The sequence below is a fragment of the Mizuhopecten yessoensis genome, unplaced genomic scaffold (genome assembly GCF_002113885.1).
Source record: "Mizuhopecten yessoensis strain PY_sf001 unplaced genomic scaffold, ASM211388v2 scaffold4931, whole genome shotgun sequence".
NCBI lineage: Eukaryota > Metazoa > Mollusca > Bivalvia > Pectinida > Pectinidae > Mizuhopecten > Mizuhopecten yessoensis.
This window is the reverse complement of record NW_018405793.1, coordinates 315,143-327,263: the sequence shown is the minus strand read 5'-3', so window position 1 is coordinate 327,263 and position 12,121 is coordinate 315,143. Positions and strand designations below refer to the sequence as shown.

At 35.6% G+C, this 12,121-nt stretch overlaps 1 protein-coding gene across 4 annotated transcripts in view; it reads left to right on the top strand.

Moving 5' to 3' along the window:
• Nucleotides 1-12,121, top strand: part of LOC110450026 (histone deacetylase 4-like) — a 230,447-nt gene that overhangs the window by 77,946 nt on the left and 140,380 nt on the right. For all 4 annotated transcript variants that reach the window (XM_021497237.1, XM_021497233.1, XM_021497232.1 and 1 more), the window contains exon 2: nucleotides 6,715-6,783. In XM_021497237.1, coding sequence (XP_021352912.1) covers nucleotides 6,715-6,783 — 69 coding nt within the window. The remainder of the gene's footprint in view (nucleotides 1-6,714; nucleotides 6,784-12,121) is intronic.

The following is a 12,121-nucleotide window of genomic DNA, read 5'->3' as shown; positions in this document are numbered from 1 at the left end:
AAAAGGTACAAAAAGTTATACCAAAAATATTCAAAGTTTTTCACCAGCATTGCAATTTTTTTCTAAGTCCAGAAAAGGTACAAAAAAGTTATACCAAAAATATTCAAAGTTTTTCTCCAGCAGTTCAATTATTTTCTAAGTCCAGAAAAGGTACTAAAAGTTATACCAGAATTTTTTAAAGTCCAGAAAAGTTACAAAAAGGTACACTAGTAAAGTTTAAGTTTAAATTAAGGTATCGAAAAGTTATAACTTTTTTGTACCTTTTATCAGGAGTACAAAAAAGTTACTGAAAAGGTACGAAAAAGTTATACCTATTTGTAACTTATTTCGGTATGGGCTAGGTCCTTAAATGTATTAACATTTGAGACTGATCAGATAAACAAAATGGCAGACAGACAGACATATTGGATTTTGATAGTGAAGGTTTGTTATGGCTATTACTCAGGAAATACTGGAGAGATATTTTTTTTTTTTTTTTATGTAGGTTCCCCTTGGTATGAAGTTATGCATATTTTCTTATAAGACTGATCGAATAAACAAATCTTTGATTTTGACAGTTAAGGTTTGTTAGTGCTATTTTCCAGGAGGGTTCTTTCTCAAATTCTGTATGCAGGTTCCCCACTATCCTTTATTGTTCATGTTTACTTTTGAAACTGATCAGTTAAACAAAATGGCCCACTGACAGCCATCTTCGATTTTTGACATTGAAGGTTTGTTTATACTATTTCTCAGGAATAACGTGAGGGATCTTTCTCAAATTTGATATGTAGGTTCCCCTTGATCCCTCGTTGTGCATGTAATATTTTGAGACTGATCATAAAAACAAAATGGCTAAAGGAAGAACTAAACAGATCTTTCTCATATTGCAATAATCAATTCTATTTCTTTCACATAAAGTACTGTACTAGTAAATATGTGAAATGACAAACTCACTTTGAAGGCTGAAAACTTTCATACACATCAGCATTAAGTTTGGATCAAAAGTTACCTCAAGGTGCATTTACTGTTAACATGACTCGATCAAACAGATTAGAGGAAAGAAGAGAAAAGATTGAACTGACAATTAAAGAACTAATGAAGATGGTACAATGGTGGGCGCTAAGATTCCTCTGGGATCTCTTGTTTGTTATGATACAGATAGCATGAAGTAAAATGCTGGATGATAATTACCATAAATATCATTTGCTGAGGTATAATTTTGATTCCATTCAAAAAGAAATGTTTCTATCACCCAAATTGAAAAAAACAGTTAAACAATATATTAATATAAAGTAAATCCCTCCAAAATATAGAATTTTAATCACCCTAACTAGTACACCCTATTTGCATATCTTTAATGTCTAAGATATTTTGTCAATCCAGTTATAGAATATACCACAATACATGTAATGCTTGTATTGATCTTACCATTGTTGTCAATGAGTTGGGATTGACAGGTTCTGTTTTGTTGAGGATGTATATCTAATGTGAATTTATTATTGTGATCTATATGTGTTTGAGTTTTAATTACTATGGTCTGTGTTATGTTTATGCTCTACTTGAGAGGACCTAATTCATTACCGTATTTATCCTGCAATAAGCCCAGGGGGCTCAACACATAATCTCTGACTCTAAGTTAGAGGTTTAGCTTATTACAAAGCTTGATCTTACTTTGATCACTATCATTGAAGGGCTTGATTGGAGATGATCACTGTTGCAGAGGTGTTTGATTGGAGATGATCACTGTTACAGAGGTGTTTGTTTAGAGATATGATCAGTATTACAGAGGTGTTTGTTTAGAGAGATGAACAGTATTTCAGAGGTGTTTGTATCTTGTGTACTATTTCACCAGGTGAAACCAGATTTGATGTATAATGACATCTTGGGATGACAGAGTGCCGAGTGCAAGAATTAGGTCACTGTGACTTGACCTTTGACCTTAACTTTTGAAAAAGTTTGTCCAGGGCATATATTTTGTACTATTTCACCTGGACCAACCAGATTTGGAGTACAAGGATATCTTGGGATGGCTGAATTCAAGAAGTAGGTCACTATGACCTCACTGTGACCTATGCTTTGACATTAGATATGTACCTTTAACAAAACAATTTTACCATTACAAAGATGCCTTTAATGTTGAAATATGTATTGGGATACTTTCTTGCCAGTAGGTACATCCTGACATATAAGTGTACTGTTTGTTACAAATAGAAATAATTACCGGTTGGGGACTATAACATGCTGGGATAAAGGCCTACCGAGTTTGTTCAAATAAATAACCTTCACCCATATTCAAGGTCACAGGGGTCAATTGTCTTTAAAAATCTTAAAAACAACTTCTTCTGATTAATCAAAATGTCAAAGGTGATGATATTTAGTCAGTAGCAGACTAGGATGAAGGGCTACCAAGTTTGTTTAAATGAATGACCTTGACTTATGTTTAAGGTCACGACAGGAGTCAAATATGTTTGAAATTTTTAAATGACTTCTGAATAACAAAAAGTCGCAGGATGATGATATTTGGCTGATAACTAGAGGGATGAAGGGCTACCAAGTCTATACAAATGAATGACCTTGAATTATATTCAAAGTTACAACCATAAGGCCTACAATGTTGATATCTGGTCAGTATCATGCTGGGATCAAGGGCTACCAAGTTTGTTAAAGCGAATGACCTTGACTTATTTTCAAGGTCACAGGTGTCAAATTTGTTTAAATCTTTAAACGACTTCTTCTGAATAACCATGAGTCCTAGAATGTTCATATTTGGCCAGTAGCATGCTTGGATGTAGGGCTATCACGCGTTTTGATGTGAATGACCTTGACCCACTTTCAAGGTCACATTTGGTCAAACATGTATAAATATTTAAATGACTTAATTTTAAGAAACAAAAAGATAGGGTGGTGATATTTTGCAAGTTGCATCCTGAGATGAAGGGCTATAAAATCTGTTCAACATAAGACCTTGTTTGACTTTCAAGGTCAAAGGGGTGAAATGTTTTTAAATTTTTTAACAGGTTCTTTTGAATGACTTTTAATCATAAATTCTGATATTAAACCTGAAGCTTTGTTTTAGATCACTTTTAAGGTAACAAGTGTGAGATTTATTCCAGGTGAGCGATGCAGGCCCATTGGGCCTCTTGTTTTTCCCTTTTCGAAAAGGCAATCCCAGGATTATCATGAAAAGCCAAATTGATCTATTTGGTATATATATACTGTACTCAATAATTATAATGGAAGACTAAAGGAGGGAGGAATGTAGCGTAACTGGACTGGGTCGATCGTCTGCGACAAGATAGCTCAATTGGTAGAGCATCTGTCTAGAGTTCAGAGGGTCCCGGATCGGAACCCCGGTCTGGTCGTGCATTTTCCCTCTCCTGTTACATTGGTATACCTAAAACAATCGGTTAACGTCCTCTTTAACATTATATAATATAGCGTAATGCATATAGTCATTATGATACGAACTAAGGTATGCTTCATACCACATTGCATAGGGATACATGTACGTGTCTATTCCATTGATTTATATAATGTACCAGCGGCTTTCAATACAAAAATTGAACCTCTGTGATTTGGTGTAATATCATCTAAAATATTAATGCTTGCTCTAAAACTATTATCAGGTGGTTACACTATTTTATTCAATAGATTAAAATGTGTACAGTATAATTTTATTAAGTGTTCACCTCAAGGTAGCACCTCTTTCATATTAGTGCACACTGATAAAATTAGACCGACGTCTTGCTGAAGACCCATCATCTTGTTGTGTAGGTCCAGACACATAGGCATTGCTTTTCCGACGGAGACGGTGACGGTGACGGCGACGGCGTCGTCAACAATGTTAAGGTTTTGCGTCTAGCTCTGTTTCTGACAAAGCTACACCAACAAAACCTCGATCATAGATGTAGCATGGGTAGTGGAGCCTACTGCACTAAAAACATTTCATTGATTTCTGCATTTTTTTGGTAAAAAACTCAAAGTTCTGGACTTAGAAAAAAACTCAACGTTAAGCTTTTGCGTTTAGCTCTTGCATATTAGGCTCTTTTTGACAAAGTATAAGAGCTACACCAACCAAACCTCAATCATACATGTATCATGGGTAGAAGAGCCTACTACTCTAAAAACATTTCATGGATTTCTGCACTTTTTCGGATAAAAACCTGAAATTTCTGGACTTTAAAAAAAATCAATGTTAAGATTTTTCGTTTAGGTCCGTTTCCTTATGTACTATTATATGTCAAATGCTTATTATATTGACAAAGAGGGACAGGCGACACATTTGAATAATATACAACAAAGAGGTATGGCGGAAAACTGTCCGTATTTCCCTAAGTCGGCATTTTTGAAAACGGAAAAAAATATTGACGAGTAAATAATTTTTAGTAGCAAAAATGCATGGAATAGATATAAAACCAATTGAATATGAATTTTTGAACTGTTGACATAATCGGTATTGTTAATATAATACTGCAAATATAGCCATATTAACTATATCTATGAAAGTGACGGGGTTTCCCAGACTTAAAAATATACTTTTAATACTTTCCCATCCGAGGACCAACTTTTGAATAAACTTTTTGATTCCATGATGTAATATGTGAAAACAAATCGTATGACGGAAAAGTGGTCCTCCTTTGGGAAAGTGCTCAAAATAATGAAAAACAGGGTTGTTTAAGTTTTTAAAACTGCAACAGATGTTTCTTGGGTTAAAGGAGTTTGTATTTCCAAATTCGTCTATGGCCGGTGTAGCCTAATGTGTAACGCAGTAAGCGTGTGACCAGAAATATGAACGGTGTAGGTTCGAATCCACATTCAGATACACATTTTTCTTCTTTCATTTTTAATATTTAGGCAAGTGATCATTTTCCTTAGTAAAGTGAAAAATAGTTTTAAATCAATGGAACATTTTATTTATATTTTAATAACATACCTATTGATTTATCTTCTATGGAATCATGTCAACAAATCCCTGTACGCATGTACATGTACAGTACAGCTACGCTTTGATTTATGAGTTGTTTTACCCTTTAATTGGCTCTATTATTTTTAATTATTATCTAAACACAAACAAATGATGCCGAAATATAAAATATACGGGATTGTTGCGTCAGAATAAAAAAAAAAGGCAAAGCAAAAAAAAGGAAGTGTTATTATCACAAAAATATTACCGAACATGCAGGGAAATTCATCGTCGAGGACAGTCTCATTTGTTTTAAATGCAGGAAGACTGCAGCACAAAGTTAGGAGCGCAATACACGTGTGAGACATGCTATTCGAAAACTATATGTAATTTTACCATTCCAAGGTACAGGAAGAACAAAATCAAGATGCATGCTTTTAAAGAAAACATATAACGGCATGACGTAGGCAATAGTAATGAGAATTAAATCCTTTCAAACTTGGTAATGATTGTACGATCTTGTGTTTTATACAGCATAACGCAAAATAAGCATTTTGGTAGGTCTTTATCTTGAAATGCATATATTAATAGCCATGACCTTACATTCCTCTGTTTACAATAATCTATTCTTAGACACGAGATTCCGATAGAGCTACCTGTATAGAAATACCAGAGTACGCGTCATAACTGTGCACGGTTGGACGCGCGCGCTAGCGGGTCATATATTTGGGGAAATAGGCATAGCAACCCGCCATAGCTCTTTGTCATAATTCATTCAACCAGTTAGATTTGTGTCAATAATTATTTTAATTATTCAATGAATTACATGAAATTAGGTTGAGAATTGTTTTTGTGATTGATGAGAGGTGATTCCTGTCTAGGATGTAATCTATTGTTTAATCAAGTAAAGGACTGACAGTTTGAGCAGAAATCATTATATTGAATATGTATCGGACTTAAAACACAGAAATTGAAACACAGGAATTAAATTTACATATTTAAGGTGATAAAGTGACAGCTATAATAATGATGTATTGATTTAGTTTGATAAATAAGATTTAAACAATTTGTAATAAGCTTTAATGGATATCAGTGTGAATGCCATAGACATAGTGTACTATGAAGTTATATTTTCTATTGAGGAAAGATTAAATTTCAAAACAAATTTTGTTATAGTAGCCCATCTATTCAGTTCCAAATTGTTATTAACATGTTTACTGCATTTGAGAAATTTCTTTCAGAATAACTGTTTATTGTGGAAAGTTGTAAAGAGTACATAAGCCAAGTCATTGAAACTAAACATGGTATAACTCCTAAATGGATGAGAGCAGTATGTAAATTAGACCTACCTAACTACCTCATTTCTTTGAATTAAATATATATTTCTATCTGGAAAGATTGATAATTATTGAGCCTTTTAGCAATATTTTAGATACATCCATCTTCAGTTAGGCATTGTCTGTCCTGTTTGGATGTCTGGATGTCTGTCTGGATGTCTGGATGTCTGTCTGGATGTCTGGATGTCTGTCTGGATGTCTGGATGTCTGTTCCTCTGTAGATCAATCATTTCTGCTCCCCCATGTATTTGTATTTCTAATTTCATCTCCACAAGGCTAAAACACTTGATAAGAGTTAGACATCTATATTCTTTTCACGTTATTTCATCAAAGATTTACTGATCAACTGAAGGCTTCTCATCCATATTTTTTATCCTTTTGTTGTATTGGAACGGATGAATTTTAAGTTAATTTCAATTGTATAATGTTCCAGGTTTTGCCAATCTTCTTATATCCAATGACTAATGATGTTGTTTTAAATTATATATTTTCCAGATCCTATTGGTCCACATGATTCCACCATGGAAATAAATAACCATTTTTCTCCAGTCAGTCGGAAGACAGGTAAGTTTGGAAACACCTCTTGACCCTTAGCAAAATTAAACTGACCGGTATTAGGATCCGGTTTTATTTTAATCAAGCTGCATAGAAAATGAAACAGGCAATTTGAAAAAAAAAAAAAAAGCGTCATGGGGAAAATGGTCTTCCAAATTATAAAATTTAGCTACATGTTGATATAGCTGTTCAAGAAAAACAAAATAACGATGGCAAAACTATAATGGCTGTGGTAGATATATACTGAACAACTGTCACCAAATCTCTTACGGATGTCTGTACCATGGCTTGACGATAGCTTTGATAAATCATTTCTAAAAAGAAAAACATACCTTGTGGGACTTTAAGAGAAATAAGAAAGATGAATTAACCAAAATTTTATCAACAGGGTTGTGAGTGAAACAAAATGTGCAGGCCTAGACCAGGATTCAAATACTGGTCCTCAGATTATTATACTCTCACTATAACCCACTGATTTAGCTGGTCCTCAGATTTATTATACTGTCACTATAACCCACTGAGCTAGCTGGTCCTCAGATTATTATACTGTCACTGTAACCCACTGAGGTAGCTGCAGCTGGTCAGTGCCTGAATGGAAGTGAACTGGCCCAACTGGCCTAATGTTATATCCAAGTTAAAATTAGGGGAGTTTCTGCATATTTGAAAAAACTCAGTGCAGTGAGACAAGGGATTGTTAAGACAATTTGAACGTGAACTGAACCATTACAGTATTGAACACCACAAAATCATGTATGATGTACATGCATTTTTAATGACTTATTGTGTGTTTAACTGAAATTGTCGTCTACAAATTTGACACAATATATATTTAACCCTATAGATATCATCAAAATTCAGAAGCTGAAAATACTAGTAAACCATGGAATAATGATTTCATTTGATTTTAGCTCGCCTGGGCTAAGTAACCTATTGCAATCTGCTTTGCCAGTCGTCTGTAAACTTTTCGAATATTCATGAAGAACCGTTTGCGAAATATGTTCCTACTTTAAAAATGCTTTTTGACGTTAGTAACAACTTCTATACGTCAAAATTCTATACGTCAAAATAGCCATTCGTTTTGACAATCGATGTAACTTGAGTTCAAAATAAAGGCCTCTATTTTCGAAGCTTGACTGCTTGCTGCGGATGAATGTAATGTTTATGTTTTCGCTGGGTCCATGTGCTCGCTTTTAGGTCAAGTCGTAGCTTTGTATTTCTTGGACCTTAAGGATCACGCTGTCAGTAGCAAAAGAAGCCATTGGCTATTCTCGTTTTTTAGTTGGTGGTAGGTTAAAATAAAGAAGACAATTTGCAAATTAGTCCCAGAAAAACAGTCTGTCCACTTATTTGAGTACTGTGGCCGACACCAACTGTGAACTGTGATCAGGGCCGACGCAGTTCAGTGTGACACAGTTCAGTGTGTGACATAGTTCAGCGTGACACAGTTCAGCGTGTACTCTACAACTGCAAGCCATTGAAGTTGTCTAAGTTGTCAAGGCAATTCTTGTCAGCTATAGACGACTGTATACACTTTAATTGGTGTAAAATCGATGGACTTTGGGGTCAAATTAATATTGGATGGTTCATTGACGTTGAAAAAACCCATCCTGATATGCGAACTCCACGTGGGGTTACAACTTACAGTGAATATTGTTTTAAACGCAATATTTTTTTCGGCATCGCGTTTAAAACAATATTTTGAAGTGCTATGGCCTAGTAGCCTATATTTATGTTAATGCTATCACTTGATGCTCATGATTTGACGTCTTCAAATGAAAAGTCCAGAAATATTGTTTATGTTTTTGAAACAGTAAATCATTCAGAACGTCTTCAATGGTTGTTGCTGTTACCTGCATATCCCCAATGGCACATGTTGAGTTACCCAACCGTATGCGATGTGCTTCCATTTTCTTTCAAAGAGTTTATAGTTGAGACCAAAATAAATTTGTACTTTTTCAGTGAAACGTGTTAAATGACATTTTATAGATGAATTTGAAATTACAGTGTATTTGATCATTTTGAAATTACAGTGTATTTGATCATAAGGAAAATAATTAAAAAACTGTCTGAAAATGCATTAAATATTGAATGTTTGGACTTGAAAGTGCCAACCAGCCAGGGTCAACAGGGCAAGGAAAGTACATGTATGTCTACTTTTAAAATCTATTCCTTTGGCTGCTAATTCATAATTTGATGATGTTTTAACTGAAAACAGAATATATGACATGTGATTGTTTGCTTTTATTTGAGTAGTAGTGACTTTATTTGTTCTTGAAAATTCCTTTCTTTGGCTGTGGTTATCTATTACTGTTTTCAAAAATAAACATGCTATATAGCATACTGAAACTAACTATAAATGTTAAGAGTATCAATTTGATATTGTTTATTATGTTATAACCATGATGCTAGATAAAACCATACCATGGTCAAATCGAAGTATAGAATATATAGTGTGTAGTAAATCAGGACATCGAAGTATAGAATAAATAGTGTGTAGTAAATCAGGACATTGAAGTATAGAATATATAGTGTGTCGTAAATCAGTACATTGAAGTATAGAATATATAGTGTGTAGTAAATCGATCAGGACATTGAAGTATAGAATATATAGTGTGTCGTAAATTAGGACATCAAAGTATAGAATATATAGTGTGTCGTAAATCAGGACATCGAAGTATAGAATATATAGTGTGTAGTAAATCAGGACATCAAAGTTGACGCTTGTACTATTGTTAATAGATGCTACATATATTGCTTTAGTTATACAGTCATTAAGTAAAATGCTAAACAAAAACTAATGTCGCTTTTTTAGAGCAAGACGTGTACGTTTTGTTTTATTTCATTCCACAATAATTCTAAATTGCTGCCAGCTGGTTGACATCTTGGTTAAAGCCATTTCACGAATATAATCACTATTTCCAAAGAGGTACTGTCATTTAATTTATACACAGCAATATGAAATTTAGATCAAAATTTTCCTCAAGGTTCATTAATTTTTAACAATATATATATACCATGCTTTACTTTTGTGTGGTACATAAATGAAGTGTTTTCACTTATTCACTGTGTGAATGGGTGCTGTAATGCTAAATGTAAGGGTCTCTTTCACACCATATTACTACGATAAATTTTGGAATGCAACGCTGGTATGGTCAATAGGCCAGTGCCAGTTTATAGTGTATTAAAGCCACTGTCGGCTGTTAAATCGGACAGAAACAAACAGTAAAATTGTCATACAAAAGTGTTACATCGATATATGGTACACAAATGAATTTGTGGTACAATTGTGTACCACACAAAAGTGTACCATGGTACAGAACAAAGTATGTCAAACCACCCTCAGCCATCGCACCATGGTACAGAACAAAGTATGTCAAACCACCTTCAGCCATTGCACCATGGTACAGAACAAAGTATATCAAACCACCCTCAGCCATCGCACCATGGTACAGAACAAAGTATATCAAACCCCCCTCAGCCATCGCACCATGGTACAGAACAAAGTATGTCAATCCACCTTCAGCCATTGCACCATGGTACAGAACAAAGTATATCAAACCACCTTCAGCCATCACACCATGGTACAGAACAAAGTAGGTCAAACCACCCTCAGCCATCGCACCATGGTACAGAACAAATATATCAAACCTCCCTCAGCCATCGCACCATGGTACAGAACAAAGTATATCAAACCACCCTCAGCCATCGCACAATGGTACAGAACAAAGTATATCAAACCACCCTCAGCCATCGCACAATGGGACAGAACAAAGTATATCAAACCACCCTCAGCCATCGCACAATGGGACAGAACAAAGTATATCAAACCACCCTCAGCCATCGCACAATGGTACAGAACAAAGTATATCAAACCACCCTCAGCCATCGCACAATGGGACAGAACAAAGTATATCAAACCACCCTCAGCCATCGCACCATGGAACAGAACAAAGTATATCAAACCACCTTCAGCCATCACACCATGGTACAGAACAAAGTATATCAAACCACCTTCAGCCATTGCACCATGGTACAGAACAAAGTATATCAAATCACCCTCAGCCATCGCACCATGGTACAGAACAAAGAATATCAAACCACCCTCAGCCATCACACCATGGTTCAGAACAAAGTATATCAAACCACCCTCAGCCATCACTCCATGGTACAGAACAAAGTATATCAAACCACCCTCAGCCATCGCATCATGGTACAGAACAAAGTATAGCAAACCACCCTCAGCCATCGCACCATGGTACAGAACAAAGTATATCAAACCACCCTCAGCCATCACACCATGGTACAGAACAAAATATATCAAACCACCCTCAGCCATCGCGCCATGGTACAGAACAAAGTATATCAAACCACCCCCAGCCATCGCACCATGGTACAGAACAAATATATCAAACCACCCTCAGCCATCGCGCCATGGTACAGAACAAAGTATATCAAACCACCTTCAGCCATCACAGTATTCAGTGAACCGTTTGATACCTTGTTAGCACTAATTAGGAATGGTCCAGGTGTAATGTTGAAGTGTTGTAAACTTTCGTCTGTACAGCAAACATTTAACTCGAATTACACCTGTAAAATGCAGGTGTGTTTGTTGATATTTGACACTGATACAAATGATTGGTTTACACTTACTGTTGACCGTCCACAGTTGTTATTTATCAGTGGATATATGTATATAAAAGCTGTAACACTGAACCACACCTGCTAACGATCTGTTGTACAGGTAGCACACCTGTAGTGTACCAGAGATATAGGTAGAGCAGCCTTCCTCTCACTTCGCAGTAGGGGGTATGGCACAGCCAGCAATCATTGTCTTCCTGTTTCAATTTGAAGAGAAGATTGCAGCATTAAATGGCAGTTCTTTGTTTGGTATTGGGTAGTAGGACGGGCTGCGTATAACAATCATGTTGATACAATAGTTTGGTATTGTTCAGCTATTTGATCCTTTAGGTTGTAACTCTTCACTGACAATGTCGGCCTATTGAGAGTGTTTAGTAACCCATATTGATGCCAGTTTAAATAGGAGAAGAATAATGAGAAAAACGATGAGGATAAATACCAAACTATAAATGGTCTTACATCAACATGAAGCGATGTATTTTTAGGTCACCTGAGCTTTAGCTCAAGTGACCTATTGCTATCCGTTTTCGTCCGTCGTCGTCCGTCGTCCGTCGTCCGTCGTCCGTCGTCCGTTAACATTTTACATTTCAAACTTAAAGTCAAGTTCTGCTGGGCCGATTGAACTGAAAGTTGGTAGGAATGATCGCCTCATGGTCCTGACAAAGTGTTGTTATTTTTCGGGTCGATCAGAAATCCAATATGGCCGCCA